The 17500-nt window shown below is 34.0% G+C and overlaps 1 protein-coding gene and 1 long non-coding RNA gene across 2 annotated transcripts in view; one reads left to right on the top strand and one right to left on the bottom strand.

Moving 5' to 3' along the window:
• LOC144973255 (caspase-7-like) overlaps positions 1 to 7936 on the top strand; it is a 12784-nt gene extending 4848 nt beyond the window's left edge. The window contains exons 2-6 of the mRNA XM_078915486.1: positions 2892 to 2980; positions 3448 to 3704; positions 4391 to 4566; positions 5118 to 5241; positions 6809 to 7936. Coding sequence (XP_078771612.1) covers positions 2901 to 2980; positions 3448 to 3704; positions 4391 to 4566; positions 5118 to 5241; positions 6809 to 7047 — 876 coding nt within the window. The 5' untranslated portion in view covers positions 2892 to 2900 and the 3' untranslated portion in view covers positions 7048 to 7936. The remainder of the gene's footprint in view (positions 1 to 2891; positions 2981 to 3447; positions 3705 to 4390; positions 4567 to 5117; positions 5242 to 6808) is intronic.
• On the bottom strand, positions 4028 to 13426 carry LOC144973257 (uncharacterized). Its single transcript, XR_013645516.1, has 3 exons — positions 13297 to 13426; positions 4349 to 4594; positions 4028 to 4116 (listed from the first exon to the last, which is right to left on the bottom strand). It is a non-coding gene; the product is annotated as an uncharacterized LOC144973257 (long non-coding RNA).
• Between the last annotated feature and the right edge of the window lie 4074 nt (positions 13427 to 17500).

The following is a 17500-nucleotide window of genomic DNA, read 5'->3' as shown; positions in this document are numbered from 1 at the left end:
AAAACAAAACAGAGCTTAAGGTCTATCATCACGGCTAATCTCTTTTGACTCTTACAGATGTTGAGAACAAAAGAGTGAAAGTTAATCCAATCTGAATATAATGTCGACTTTCATCAAAGTTGCTTTTGATTGACAAACCTATACAGGGCTGCAACATGGCTTTTGTTTCAATCACATTCCTGTCTGTGGTGGACTAAGGAAATTGTTTACAACAACTGGTTTGAGTTTACCATATTTGTGTAAAATGTTGCAATAGTGGATAGGAAAGTCAACCTCGGTTAATCGCAACATTTTCGCTGATCCCAAGGTGTTGCGATTATCCGGAGTAGACTGTACTACTACTACTACTACTACTACTATTATTACTACTACTACTACTACTACTACTACTACTACTACTACTACTACTACTACTACTACTACTACTACTACTACTACTACTACTACTTCTACTACTACTACTACTACTACAGTCCACTCCGGATATTCGCAACTCGGTTAATCGCAACTTTCGGTTAGTCGCAACATTACCCAAGAAACAGAATTAATTCTATATAAAAGTCACTGGTTAAGTGCAACAAACTTCGGATAATCGCAACAGATTTTCGACCTTAAAGTGTAAAATTCAAGAAATCAATGAAACAAAATATTATGATTAAATTTAAACATTGGTGAAATCATGACAGGTGTAAGAATCGAGAGTGAGCGGGACTTAATTCTACAGTAGTGTGTCACCACTCTATTAGAGACAAAATAGGGCAGGGCTTTGCAGTATAGGTTTGTGATGTCATCTGTGACTATTGAGTAGGAGGCGAGGGGGCTGGACATACTCTAGACAACAGGTAGACAATGACAGTTGTAAAGAGAGACTGAGCGATATCCTTCATTTTGGGATTGACAACTGTGCATTGTGACCAACGGGTTTGGTGAGAGCTTATTGTCTCATGGCTAATCTCTTTGACTTTTACAAATGTTGAAAACAAAAGAATGAAAGTTAATCCAATCTGAATAAAATGTAGGCTTGCCTCAAAGCTGCTTTTGCTTGTCAAAATCTATACAGGGCTGCCATTTGTTTTTGTTTTGTTTTCAAATTGCTCAGTCTATGGTGAATTAAGAATAATGTTTACAACAATTGGTTTGTGTTTACCATATATGTGTAAAATGTTGCAATACTGGACAGGAAACTCAACTTCGGTTAATCGCAACATTCTCGCTGATCCCAAGGTGTTGCGATTATCAAGAGTGGACTTTACTACTTATTCTGACTTCCCTGTCCACTCAGAAGGGATTGGATAGCTGACCTTAGCTATGATTGGTTAGATCGGTCTGTTACATCTAGGGAAAAGTACTTCGTGATAGACTTGCATCCTATCCAAAAGGTAGCAAGCAATTGCTAGTGACCCTTTAACACAATATCAACCAGGAAAAAACTCTGGCTATGGGAGTTTTATAGCTCTTAAGGACCACTTTTGTATAAAACGATGAACAATTTGGTTTAATTCCCAATAATTCAAATTGTTTGTGTGGAAAGAAAAATTTAATTATTTTTTCCCAAAGAATCTTCAAATTAATTAGTAAAAACTTTTAGAATTAATGTTAAAAACAAATAAAGAACAGTAACAAAACAGAGCAGATGAAAAAGCCATATCTGAATTTAAACAACCCTGAAATGGAACAACAAGGTCTCCGAATTATCACATGTGGTAATTTAGTGGCAAACGTTTTCAACATCTATTTTAATAGATATATCAAGAAAAGAGACATACTTTTTTTTTCAGGTGAAGCTTGACCGTACAAATTTAAAACAAAATGAAAATAATCCTTTTCAATTGTGAGAATCTATATTGCTACTTCAACTGCAGGTTGCCTTGAATTCAAGAGAAAGCAATGGGAGAAATTCATACCTGATCTTTCAAGCAAGAATGATTTAAAGAAACAATGTATTAAATTAGTTGACATAGATAAGGACTAAAATTGGCTTAAATTTATCATGCATTACTTATGGATGTGTTAATCATGAACCCAGCTCTATGCCATAATTCTTATTGCATTTAAGTTTTGAAATTGATGGTGAAAGAGGTAAGGTGTCCAAATTGACACACCCCTTCCTATATATTCTCTGTTTGTCTCATTCCTCTTTACTAATTACCATTCCATATCGTCTGTTTCCTATTATCCCTTAACTTTATCTACCGGCACTGACTTAAGGTTCAAATTAAGAATTTTTCCTCAAAAGATGGCGTCACTATTAGATTTGGATGTCAATTTTGTATAAAAATAGTATTTCATTGGAGATTTAATCACAAGAGTTTCGTCCTTTAGAAATGAATTGCTTCATTTTGAAGGGCACTCCTCTTGAGATTTGTGACAGCCTGACCATGTTGAAAGCTGCCTGTTCATAAGTCTAGTGAACAAGATTTTAAGCAGCAAATATTTTATTGTTCTCCGTTTCTAACATTTGCAAAACAGACCAAGCATTTGTTGTGATTATGAAGATAGATTGCAACTTGGTGTATCAGAATTTTTGCCATTCATCAATTTTGTATGTTAAAAAGAAGATTACTCCAGGCTCATCTCAGTGATCCACAGTTGGGACCTGTCGTTTCATAACCGTATTGTATTGGGAATAATATTATGAGGCTGAGCCATTGAATTTAATGCCTGACTCATAAAAGTGGAGTAGAATTAGATGTCTTCATTGAGGGGAATGAGTTTTATTCTCACTAAAATTCCCTATTGCTAATCGTTTTCAGTTCAAACTGTTTTCCCCATCTAGTTTGTTCTGACAAAATACCCTATTGACATGATCTGTCACATTTAGTCATTTCTTTGACCTCATACTGATATACCCTTCATTTTTTTCAATGTCTTTCGATATTTCCATGTTACAGAATTCAAAGATGACTGATATTATTGATGGTCAACCAGGGATTGATAGCACTGATGCAATAGGATCTTCAGGAAAAGGAGATTATTCACAGTAAGTTTTTTTTCTTATCAATCATCTTCCACATCATCATCATTATCAATAAAAATTAAAATTGAGCATTTATATAGGGCAATATACACTAAACATGCTCAAAGTGCTTTACAAGGGGTCCTTAGCTAACAGCAATGTTTAACATATAGGACGAGACATGACACCTGTTAGGTGATATTACATTTTTTTTTCCAATAGATACAAAGCTATTTATGGCCAGGTACTCATTTTAAACTAGAGTACCGTGAGAGAATGCGAGTAAAGAATTTTTCCAAGGACTCAACTATGAGCTGCTCAGAGTGGGACTCAAACCCTGGATCTTCCAGTCTGAAGGCGAGTGTCTTATTACTACACCACATAGCCGCACATCATCATCATCATCATCATCATCATCATCATCATGAGTTTTTAAAAGTTTTCTTGAGTTCTACAATGTATATCACAAATAAAACTCGTCAACTTTTCAGGCATGGCAGTAATCTTCCACCACCTGTCGAATCCTCTGATTTCTGGTCAGACCGTTACAAGATGAACCATCAAGAAAGAGGAGTGGCATTGATCATCAACAACAAACATTTTGATGAAATGACTGGGATGGGTCCTCGAAACGGCACGGATATCGATGCCATGAAGATGTATGATTTGTTCAACACATTGGGCTTCGAAGAGATTGTACAGAAAAATGATCTCAGTGTAAAAGCGATGAAGATGCTTCTCAGAAGTGGTAAGTAGACCTTTATTATACATTGAATCTGACCTGCTTACTTGAAATTTTTAAAAATCGTATTTTTTAGGATATAAAAGTAGTAGTCTCTATAGTTAACTTTATATAGATCAACAATTTGCCATCACAAGGATTAAATAAAACTTCAAAATCCTTTAAATTATGCAGTCTGGAATCAATTTTTATTTTCAATAAGGTTTCACAACTTACATGTGCTCAGGAAGTTCTAAAATTGAAGCCAAATTTCGTAATTCTACGAATTTTTTGAAGTAGTAAGAAGGTCTGCATTGAATGAGGCATTACTCCATGTATGAAGGATCCATGTTGAGTTCACTTTAGGCCTTATTTTCGTGGGGTAAAGTTTTTTTTATCCTCGGTTTGCCCAGAAAAAAGAATATCTAGGTGTCAGCATCTGTTCCAAAAAAAAAAAAAAAGGTTAAAAGGCTGGTATGATGGTACCTATATGTTTGATTGTCTTGTAGGGAATTTCTGTCAACACCAAATAATTTCATACATGATGTTTTAGGCGGATACTCATCTTTACTATGTATTTGGATATGCTTTCAAAGTTCTTTTCAAGATTTTCTTTTACCAGATTTGAATTTATTTAACAAAACAAACTCTTCTAATTTATTCTTCTTTACCTTTGCTTAATGATGATATTTATTTTGATGCCATCAAAAAAGCTGCTAAACTAGACTACAGCAACAAGGACTGTTTTGCCTGTGTCATCCTGTCCCACGGAGATGAAGGTTTTGTTTATGGAGTTGATGACAGAGTAGAAATAGACGACCTGGTTGCCCCTTTCAAAGGGAATAAATGCACTACACTGGCTGGAAAACCAAAGCTGTTTTTCATTCAGGTAAATTATTTCCCATTTTGATATGGTTCTGCAAAGATAAAAATGAGAGCTTGATAAGACGCAATAGCTAGCTTTCTTTACACATAAATATCATGTTGTTTGGATAGTTTTCTTTACAAAATAAAGCAAAAGAAAAAAAAAAAAGAAAAAAAAAAGGAAACAAGCTTACATTACAAATTGTTTTAAAATCCAAGCTTGTTTAGGGTGTCGTTATAAAGTTGAAAGGAATCAAAAGTTTCATGGAGTCCGTCCAGCTGGATGACACTATATAAATGATTAAATTTTATTTGTACACTTTATTTTATATCTCCTATATTTTCTCATTTGTGAAAAAGAGGAAATGTGAAAAAGTAGTAATGACTTTTCCTGACTTGATTTAAAGATCTTCATTTTAATAACTTCATTAAGAGACATTTATTTCTATTGATTAAAATTCCTGCCAGATTATTTTTTATTTTTTACAGATGGCCGCTCATTCTTTTTTTGTTTTTCTCTTAATATCCTTGTTTATCTCCAGTTATCATTCTTTACATGGTTTATCCTTTCAAAAGGCATGTAGGGGAACACAATTAGATGATGGTGCTGATGCTCATGATGGAGAAAGTGGAGAACCTGTGGATTTGAGACGTATACCATCAGAGGCTGATTTTCTCATGGCTTATTCTGTGATACCTGGTAAGTTTTGACCCAGAGTTATAAATATTACGAGGAATTATTCCATGACAGCACAATTAAAGCATAGACCTAACATTAGCTACAGACGAGTATTCTCTCAAGAAAGTGTTCCTGTCCTCAAACTATTGAGGAGTACACTTACAAATCTTTTCTGCCTCATTTGAATTGAAATACTTGCTATTTATCCCGTCAAAATTATTTTCGACTGATTCAGAGACATTATTGAATAGCTTAAGTGTTTTCAGACCTTTAAATCTTGACTCGCCACTATTGGTCACCAATACAGCCCCCAATCTTCTTCAGTGCTGTGATCGGTAAAAAAAAAGTTCTTAAAAGAAAATTAGCCGAATGCTCCATTTCAACTTCTACTTTTAGTACAGTGATCCACCCTCCATCCTCCTGCTTTGCAAAACATAATGGGTGTACAAATGTCACAGTTTCCCTCATGCAAGTTGAGCCATTGACTGGAAGAATGGCTGTGATATTTTAGGCTTCTACAAAACTTGACTCATTTTCTCGACCATAACATAGTTGATATAGTTATATTCATGACGGTTGTACAAAGTCATTAATACAACAAGATGTGTTGGTTACCAATCAGCTGTTATGTTAGGCTTTCATGAAACCTTGCATCCTACTTGACCACTCAAAAGTGTCATAATCAACAAGAATAACAATCTCTTACTAAATGATGAAAACTGCTTAGTTTATTTATCTGCAAATTGTAATCAAAGGTCAAAAAAACCACTGTTGCTTTGAGTTCAGTCTGTAGCATATGAGAATAAAATGTCTAGCAACTGCTTGGGAGAGAATCAACAAGATGTTGCCCCCTCTTTAGTATCTATCACCAAGTCCAATGAAGGCTTGAAATGCTGAAACAACATAAGTAATAGAATTTCAAAAGACAAAATTTAATAATCAAATTTTCAGGTTTCCTTTCAGTTTTGCTAAATAAATTGTATGTCTAATAGTGCAGAAATAAACATTAAAAAAAAGATCTTTCAACTCTGCATAGCTGACCTTAAAAAGAAGTGACATCCAATAAAATCATATCTCCTCATTCTATGGCACCAAACTTACACCGAGCAAATTGTCATTTCCATTCAAAGATTTACCAAAAATGAAATGACTACAACAATTTCTACTTCAAATATGAGCTGCAGATTAACGTGTGACGGTTGATGTCACAAATTGTTTTTGAAACTTGATATAATTACCATTTATTGGGAAGGGTAAAATGATTAATTTTACAGCACCGCTTGACATACAAGATGCTTGCTAAATTAGTTGTTTTGATGAGATCTTATAATGGATTTTTGAACTTTGACAACTCTGGCAAAAAATGTGGGCATACAGGCCAAATTAGATAAACTAGACTCAAGTTGACGATTGTGATAAAAAATATTCTATTAATGATAATAACGGGCATTGGGGTGATGGGCACTATCATGGAAATGACTATGATATGAGTGAGGCTCTCAGATAGGAAAGGAGTTGATATACTGATATTATATGTATGTGTATAATTAAATGTTGGTGTATGACAACATTGTTTTCTCTTCTTTAGGATATTACTCATGGAGGAATTCCAACAAAGGCTCCTGGTTCATCCAGGCTGTTTCAGAAGTCATGAACAAACAGTGGAAGGATCGGGATCTCCTGTCAATGATGACTCGCGTCAACAAAAAAGTGGCTTATGACTTTGAGTCCAATTCCTCAAACATCCATATGAGTCATAAGAAACAAATTCCATGCATCACCTCTATGCTTACAAAGGATGTGTTTTTCAACCGTGAGAAAAAATAGTATCTTGATGTATTGATGATAAAGATAAATTAGCAGAGGAAACTTGTTGTCATATGATAGACCTTCAATTGCTAAATAGATATTTCAAAGCGTTTTGACATTTGCGGGTACTAGCTTTTATTTTGTTTAGGGTAAACTTATTCCAATTTAAAGGAATGCTCTCCCTCACTCTCTCTCTCTCTCTCTCTCTCTCTCTCTCTCTCTCTCTCTCTCTCTCTCTCTCTCTGAAATAAGAGAGAGGATTTGGCTATTATATGGAAGTACAATGTTATTTGTATTAAAAATTACAAGGAATACATCACAACTAGCTGCAACTAGAGAACCTGGCATGTATAATACAATTGGGTTCTACTTTATAGATGTATAGTGGATTGGATAAGGGATTGTTCTTGTGTCACATCGTACCTTGTATTAATTAATTTCCACTGCATAAATGTGACTTTTCATGTAATTATAATTATATTTTAAACATTAAACTCAATGTTATTTTGTATTGGTTGATGACTATTCTGATATAATTTTGATATTGTTATAACCAACTATAAGTATCTCGCTGAAAACATTTGGCCCAAAAAAATGTTGTAATTATAACCTATAATATAATGTGCTTGCATATGGATTACGATATACAGAGTTTTTAAATTCCCTGTGATTCTGACATGTTTATCCAAAATGGGAAATGTATAAGAAAAAGATTGGAGCTCATTAAGTTATAGATGATTTTCAACATTTCAAAATTGGTTTAGTCATTACATATTTTTGCTTATATACAAACGCCTAGATTGAGTTAGGATTCAATTATACACTGTAGAATTTAGATGTAATTCAAGCTCACAAGAGAGAGAGAGAGAGAGAGAGAGAGAGAGAGAGAGAGAGAGAGAGAGAGAGAGAGAGAAGAGAGAGAGAAGAGAGGGAGGGAGAGAGAGAGAGAGGGAGGGAGAGAGAGAGAGAGTAGTTTATGAATAGTTAGGAACAGTGATAGTCTCAGATTTGACGATTTTTATTTGTGTTTACGTTTATTTTTATCTTTTTCTTTGTGCCTACTTTTAGTTTCTCTAATTATATTTATGGTGCAGCTCTTTCGTCATTTATTTGGAAGCAGAGGGATTCATGCTTGAGGCTTTATGAAATCATCACCATATATTTTTCTCAGTTTAAATTCAATAACTTCTCACTCATCAAACATTACATATCACATTCATTCACCGCACCTTACTTTATTTTAGAGATGAGGAGACTGAGTTGATTGTGGGTTGAGCATTGGAACTGTTTCACTTATTGTCTTTTCAATTTACTCTCAATTACAATGAAAAATTTGACTTTTCAAGGTATTTTGTATCCTTATGGATGTCATCATCTCTCCGTCTCACTCACAATTTGTTGTACGTGACAAATTATTTAACTTAAGTAACTAGTTAACTGCCGTACTCGGTAAGACAGTTAGCTAGTTAAACAAATTTGATAAATAGGATTGTGCTATAACTATAACAGTGCCAAAGTTTGACCATGTCTATTCATAATTTGTGACTCTCTTGTTCAATCTTGTAATATATTATTTTGTTAGGGTGAACCAGATAAAAATCAAAACGAAATTTGATTTGATTTTGTAAAAATATTTTTCAGTCAAAAGAATTCTTATTCATTATTCATTCTCCCCAATAAAAGCATATTAATGCAACCCAAAGTAAACAATTTAGTTTAAATTTAATTTTCAACTTCATATTCAGAATCACCATGATATCAGATTGAGATAGAAAAGTGAGTGGAGCAGGCACTTATGTTGATAATAACAAGAAATGAAGTGAGTAGGAAATTGCCAGAAGACGACAGAGAATAAAAACTTTGCGGCGGCCCGTGGATAGCTCATACGGTAGAGTCATGATCTCCCTGGCCATGCGAAGTTGTCCTACCAATAAGGTCGCAGGTTCGAGCCCCATCGCCACCGCGATGTTTTTATTCTCTGTCGTCTTCTGGCACTTTCCTGCTCACTTCATTTCTTGTTATTATCAGATTGAGACAGTAGGTTGCATTTTTGTTTGTTTGTTTTTCTTTGGTCGATATTACCTGTCCCAATTTGCAACCATGGATGGAGAAAGTTGGTTTACCATGTTGTGTTGAATTCTCAATTTTATTATTGATATTAATTTCTACACGATACAGACCTGCCTATTATTATGAAAAATTCGTTGAATTACAAAATTGTAGCTCCAATTCCAGAACTTCATGAGCATTTCTATGTCATTAACACGTCTTGAAAATGAAAGTTGATGCCAAATGACATAATTTTAAGGATTTTGAATTGTTATTAAATCCTTGTGAAGGTAAAGTGTTGATTTTTGAAGTTAATTATAGGTAGTAAATTTTTTTCTCCCCTAAAAATACGAATTTTTGAGTTTTTAAGTTGGCAGGTCTGGATATATTCCTGATGTTGATTTTTTTGCCAAGGTTATATTTTTTCAGATTGTTTAAATGACGCTTCTGTACGTGGTCTCAAAAACTGTACCATGGTAACCAATAAGGTTGAATGTGTCAGAATATATACATAGACATTGTGATATAATCTTGATGAACCATCTTGCCTTCATTATAATGTATAAAGTGCATTATTGATTACTCACCACTCTTAATTGCAAATATCAATAATAATAATGGCGTGTTAAACTAGAATGATGGTTCCCGATTGATGTGTCGCATGTCCAACAATATTGAATCAGAGACAACCCCATTAATTAATGTTCTTACCCAGGGTTAATTTGGCGATGGCATCATACTTTAGTGTAAGGATTGTTTTAAGTTGAACGATGATGATGTCAATGATATTTTATTATTACTATTATTTATTATTATTATTATTATTATTATTATTATTATTATTATTATTATTATTATTATTATTATTATTATTATTATTATTATTATTATTATTATTATTTGTTACTATTATTATTTGTTACTATTATTATTATTATTATTATTATTATTATTATTATTATTATTATTATTATTATTTTTTATTTTTTATTATTATTATTATATTATTATTATTATTATTATTATTATTATTATTATTATTATTATTATTATTATTATTATTATTATTATTATTATTATTTGCGGGTGGTTGGATGGGAGCATCACCCTTGAATCATATACCTATGATGTTCGCATGGGTGTACGATCCGATAGTGATGTCGTTTCTTCTTCTCTTTACTAGCCTATCCTGCTTCTTTGGTTTGTGATTGTATTTTTGACAGGGATATTTTTTTTTCTGAAAATCTTCTGCCTGTTTGTTCTTGGTTATTTATAATTTAGCTTATGATATCTTTAGGTTATGATTTTGATTTACATTTGTACTATTTTTGTTAGATTGCTTGTTTTTTTGTTTCAGCGGTCTTTCATATAACCTTAATTGTGTTGGAAGAGACCTAAAGCAACAAACAAACAAAAAAATATTATTATTATTTGTTACTATTATTATTTGTTACTTAATTATAATTATAATTATTATTATTATTATTATTATTATTATTATTATTATTATTATTATTATTATTATTATTATTATTATTATTATTGAATGATAAAAGATTTAGGGTCTAATTCAAGGGGAGACTGAGATTACCTAGGTGTCAGCCGCAGAGCAATGTGACAGTGTGAGCCAGGACGAGGTTTTTGCTCCATGTCACATAAATCGGAGCAAGGGGGTAACAAGCCCCTGCATTTCCTGGTTACAAAGCAAAACAATATACCTACTTCAGCGCTACACTTCCCATCAATCATTAACGCACCATTATTGCTAGATTTGATTGCCATTTCATTTCGTGCTTACTTTTGTATTTTGTTTTTGTGACTTTTATATTTTGTTTTTGTGGCCTTACCAATCGGAAACACGGAAGGTTGGCAGGATTACTGCGTGTCTCTCAAAATCCTCTTATATCTGTTTCCTTTTCTATATGACTTTCTCTCATTGTCCTTGAATGAACTGACTTTAATTTTCCATTGGCTATGGAAGAGATCTCCTAAATGGGAGGCAGTTTCATTTGAACTACTGTATTTTTATGTTTTTATTTGTTTGTTTTGTAGGATAATTTCATTCTTGTAAATTATCTGTGTAGGTAAATATTAAAAGCCACGAATGTCTGCCTTCCAGTGTAATTTCTGAACTAGTATCTATGTGAAAGGTTATAAAATGAGCAGGCTTTGAAATGACATATAAAAGGAATGACAACTGCTGTAAAACTCATAAAAAAACGAGCAAACCAAAAAAAAAAAAAAACCCACAAAAAACAAACTCAAAATAAACAAACACAAATAAACAAACCAAAAACAAAACAAATACAAAAAAAAAACAACAAAAAAACAAAAACAAAACAAAACAACCCCCCCCCCCAAAACAGAAAACAAAACAAAAAACAAAAACAAAAACCAAAACCAAAAAACAGACCAGCTTATTAATGTTAAAGGCACTGAAACCATGAAGGTGACTATGTCCAGTTATTTTAATAATATTCGTCCCTTAAACTTAAATGTATCGTTTATATAGGCCATGTTGTAAAGATCCAATTTAAAATGCTATTCAGCAAACAACTTAAAAGAGTATAATTTTTGTTGAACATGCATGTTTTTAAAGCCATATCACAGTCACAGTGATTTTAGAATTAAAACAAACAAAGCAACATATTGATCTGTGTATAGAGTAATATTAATATGCTTATCAACGTTCCATACATTGTTATCTGTAATTGTTAAAATCCTGTAATCATTTCATTATGTACGATTGCTTCTTTCTTGAATTACAATACAAATAAAATCCAAATCGAAACGAGTTAAAAATTTGTTCATATTCTATTCATTTATTTATTTCTTTAAAGTCTTGGTGATTAGGGGATGGACATCCTCTTCGGATGGGGTCATCTTGGCCTCATTGTTCGGGAGATGTTATGATATGCTGTCTGCTTTCCATTTGTGCGGCTATGTGGTCGATTAGTATAGCAGGAAGGTCCAGGGTTTGAGTCCCACTCTGAGCGGCATAGTTGAGTCCTCGGAGAAGGGTCTTTATTCATTCTCCCACCTTACTCAGGTGTAAAATAAGTACATTTCTGTCAACAGCGTTGTCGCCATTGACTTACTTGACCTAAAGCCTTCTGCTTTCAGAGCTTCGGTCCTTCCTCATATTTTTGCCCTAAAGATTCTCCAATATATATGATTTTCTGGTCTTTTGGTATGACACTCGCTTTCAGAACTGACTGTGGGTTGTGGACAGTGCAAAGTTGAGTCCTTACTTTACTCACATTCTCTCACAACATTCATGTGTATGTATCAAAGTAACAAATTAGGGAGGAGGCGTTGGTGTAAATTAAAGAGCCGAAAATGTGCGTATGAAACAATGCCAGACAAAATAGAGTGAAAAGTCTCAGTTGGTCAGGTTGTTTGTTTTTTGCTCTGCTTTCTCATGCACTCTTTCATACACATTTTTTTTTCAGTAGTCATGTATAAGATATGCTCCTGGTCGGTAAAAAAACATTATCTCTTTTTTTTTTAATGGCAAGAGCGCATTACTACATGCGCTATGTCTCGTCCTACATGATGATAGTTGCTTTTTGCTTGGAACCCCCCATGCAAAGAGCGTCGAGTACATTCAGTGGATGTTGCTGTGTATAAAAGCTCACTTTGTTACCAGCTGGCTCACTGGGAAAGGGGCATGTAGTAGCTTCGCTTTGCTTGTTAGATATGGTGGAAGGTACTTTGCGATAGACTAGCGTCCCATTTAAAGGGTAATAAGCATTAATTATTAACGCTATTATACATCTAAGAAACTCTTATCCGGCGGGTTTTTTGTGTGACTCGAAACGATTCATTTTTATGCTCAAGGTAAAAAATAATAAATAAATGAAATGCTGAGTGTTAGCTCAAACCCTTGCTGTTCAGATGATAGTGCAATGCATTATATTCTCAACAATCCCAGCCTTGTTCAGCCAGCGACACAAGCGCCTTATCTGCTATACATTGACATACGTTGACATAATTTGGGACAGCGTGGCACAGCGGTACGGTCTTTGCTTCGTACCCAAAAGGTAGCGAGTTCGATAACCCGTTGCGCTGTGTAGCCTTGAGCAAGTCTCATCACCCTAGCTCTCTTTGCGGCGCTGCACTGTGGCTGGCGCTTGGATTATTCCAGTTTTCCCTTGGAATATACCCTCAGGACAAATTTCCCCATGGGGATGAATAAAGAGAATCATAACATTTTACTTCCGTTATCGACGAATTGAGATGATCCTCGCTTTGTCACATTGTATGGGGTCTTATGACTTTCCACGGTGGGCAGGGAGGTCACCATTTCTGTGTCTTTTATCCTTCTATATTTGCTTTCCCAGGTTGCTTTCTGTCTTTATGATGGAATGAGGATACCCGGTTTTGTCCTGGCCCTGGCCTGAATCATTGGCTGAAAGGGAAACGGTCAGATGTATCATAGATTTTATTAGTTTTGGGAAATTGTATTGTTTTCATTGTAAATAATCTTTCTGTTATGTAGTATTATGGTTTTTGTTTTTGATACATTTTGTCAACATTTGGGAGTACAGCTGCAATTCTGGGTGGGGTTCCTGGCCTCCTATAGTGGGCAGGGAGGCGCTTACTGTGTCTTCTATCCCCCTATATCTGTTTTCCAACATGCTTTCTGGCTTTGTCTGGGGATGAGATTGCTTGGCGTTGTCCTGATCCTGGCGGATATTCTAGCTGGGAGGGAAACAGTCAAATGTATGGTTAGAGTTTTGGGAGATGATATTTTGTGTCTTGTAAATCATCTCTGCTATGCACTGTATTATGTGTGTTTACATATTATATATGATTTGTAAAAAGTTGAGTGTATTCCTCTTAGTTGGGACCTGTGCTTGTGTCTGGATGAGACTTTAAGGTGATCTCAAACTGAATTACTTTGATAGTGTGCTCTAAGAATCTACACTTGTTTCCTATCTGAACCAGCTTACCTTTGTCTTACCTTTTCTTGGGTGCTGTAATTGTTAATCTATATTTTTTTACTATCCCATTTTCTTCCTTTTTACTGGCGCTGATATGACCTTAATGTGTTGCAAGCGCCATAAAATCATTAAAAACAAAAACAAACAAACAGCTGCAATTATAACTTTTAATGTTGCTGTCAATTTGTTCATTACAACTGAATTAAGCCTCAAAAAAAAAAAAAAAAAAAATAAAAAAAAACCCAAACAAACCAGCAGCAATTCAACACTAAAATATACAACAAACAAAAGTTAGCAAAAGATAGGCCTACATTTTCATTGATTTCTATGACAAGATCAGTAACACCAGAAGATATTTTCCACTTCTGAGAAAAACTAAATTATAGAAATAATATACGTATTCAAAAATATAGTTGATTGAAATTGACACTTCACTTGGATATGCTTGAATGGTTAAAACATTAGTTTTTTATTGTTTTTTTTTCTTTATAATTTGACCTTGGGGATCAGTGTGTACACAGTGCCACGGATCACATATCGCAAAATGCTACGCATCACGTATCGCGTTTCACTTCATCTCCTAGTATTAGATACATGAATGGATAATTTAAAAAAAAAATTCAGAAGGATTAATTTTAGTGTTTACACATCAATTAGCACATGACACACACACACACACACACACACACACACAGACACACATACACACATACACAAACATTCACAAATTTAAAACAAACAAAACAAACAATAACAACAGCAACAAAAAAAAACAACCAAAAAAAAAAAAACGAACAACAAACAAACAAACCTCAACAACAACCAAAAAAAAAAAAAAACATACAAGAAACAAACAAACAAAAAAAACAAAAAAAAAACAAAAAGAACTATAAAAAACAAACCCCGACAAAAACAGAGGGTGCCTCTATAATCAACCGTCCATTGATATTAATACAAATTGATTAATGATACGTGATACATGATACTCTCTTTATTGACTTATCTACTTATATTATTAGGCCATGTGGTCTATTTCGGATCGGAAGATCCTTGATTCGAATCCCGAGCGGCGCATAGTTGGAAAATGCTCTTTACTCACATTCTCACGCACATAAAGAGGATATTTCTCTATACAAAAGCTTAATTTAAAAAAAAAATGGATTAAATCTCTGAGTGGGAACGTATCCTTTGGGCACATTTTTCACCTGAAACAAATTTTAAGTCTTCACTTGTGCACATTTTGTCCAGGAGACCAGTAATTACTTGCGCAAATTTAGCTATTTCCACTTGTGCAAATATTTATAGTTGCTCAAATGAATTATTAAATCTTTTGCAGATTAGTTTTCATTCTTTTGCGCATGTGTTATTTTTTAAATTGCTTTATATTTAATGTTTTTCAAAATGTAATGAATTATTGTATTCATGGAATTTACATAACTACATTCGGCGAACATAATAACGAGTGAAATAAAAAAAACCATAGACAGATGTTTAATAAGTGGCGCGTGTTTTTCTTCTTTTTCTTGGCTGTCCCTCAATGCACAGCTGCAAAAGTTTGTAGGAACCTCTGAATCAATTCGTTTGAATTAAAAAGTATTTTTTAATGAATTTAAAAACAATGGGACAGAGTTTCCCTTATTACAGCTATATTAAAATCGATAACTGGTTAGGATCAGAACTCATAGCTTTACAGTATCAAAATTATGCATTTTCCGCGTATCCATTTTGAAGGAATTTGTTAAAATGCAATGTTCGGTTAATTGAAACTTAACCGATATACATACAGTATCTGAATATGAAGGGACGAATGGCAATCCTTAACTATCAGACACATCTACATTTTATAACTATCAATACACATTACTGATGAATACCAATGAAAATGAACATTACGCTCTTCCAATATTATTTTGATTGCCTAATATTGAGAAGTAGTTTGTGGCTATGCAAAGAGGATGACATAAATTTTATGTAATCTGGTGAAAAGTAGAAATTCATCAATTTATGATACAGTGTTTCCACAAATATGTACATGTGTTCAAAAATAACAACAAAACAACAACAACAACAAAGAAATACTGGACACATTCTCTGATGATGAGGATGATGAAAAGGAGAAATGAAACGATTACGGAAAGATACATGCATACATCCATCCATCCATCCATCCATACATACATACATACATACATACATACATACATACATACATACATACATACATACATACATACATACATACATACATACATACATACATACATACATACACATTCATCCATCCATCCAGCCAGCCAGCCAGCCAACCAGCGAGCCAGCCAGCCATTCATCCATCATATACATCCATCCATACATCTGGGTGGGGTTCCTGACCTCCCATACTGGGCAGGGAGGTACTTACTTTGTCTTCTATTCCCCTACATCTGGTTTCCAACATGCTTTCTGTCTTTGTCTTGGAATGAGATTACTTAGTTTTGTCCTGCCTGGCACTGGCCGGATACCCTAGCTGGGAGGGAAACCGTGAAATTTATAGTTAGTTTTGGGAGATGATCTTTTTTTCCTTGTAAATCATCTCTCTGTTATGCATTGTATTATGTTTTCTCTATATTATAAATGATTTGTAGAACTTCTGAGTGTATTCCTCTTAATGGGGACCCTGTGCTTGTGTCTGGATGAGACTTTTAGGTGATCTCAACCTAAGTACATTGGTAGTGTGCACTTGGAATCTACATCTGTTTCCTATTTGAACTAATTCCCCTTTGTCTTACCCTTTCTTGGGTGCTTTAAGTGTAATTCTGCAACTTTTTACCATCCCATTTTCTTCCTTTTTACTGGCGCTGATATGACCTTAATGTGTTGCAAGTGCCGTAAAACCCTTAAAAACAAAACAACAACCATCCATACATACATATTATATGCATACGTACATATTCCTTTGTCTCATGCAACTGATAGTTTGGGACTATCCCGTTATTGAAACAAAAAAATCGGTCAATCACTTCATTCAAAATGATATCGACAAATTGTAGCATCCAATACGTACCTATGTAGTGATTGAAACATTAAAAATTTTTTTTCCTTTGTTCTTTTTTATGCTGATTTATAAAATGACGATGCAATTGATATGCTATATTATTTTTTCTTCTTCTTTCAAACAACATCTTAATTCAAAATGTGCGCGTTGATGGCTTTCTATTTTGACTAGACAAGACATGTACATGTACGAATCTAAACCTTAATACGGTATGTGTATAACCCATAGACGAAAAACGCATATGCCTCTGATCAATAGTGAAAAGAAAAACCCGAACACAGATCGCTATTATTATCGAGGCACGAGAGAGAGAGAGAGAGAGAGAGAGAGAGAGAGAGAGAGAGAGAGAGAGAGAGAGAGAGAGAGAGAGAGAGAAGAAGAGAGAGAGAGAGAGAGAGAGAGAGAGAGAGAGAGAGAGAGAGAGAGAGACGCGAAACAAGCT

This window comes from Berghia stephanieae, chromosome 5, assembly GCF_034508935.2.
Source record: "Berghia stephanieae isolate SIO BIC M18660-M18661 chromosome 5, UCSD_Bste_1.3, whole genome shotgun sequence".
Taxonomy (NCBI): domain Eukaryota; kingdom Metazoa; phylum Mollusca; class Gastropoda; order Nudibranchia; family Aeolidiidae; genus Berghia; species Berghia stephanieae.
The sequence above is the reverse complement of the archived record's forward strand: the minus strand, read 5'-3'. Positions and strand labels throughout refer to the sequence as shown.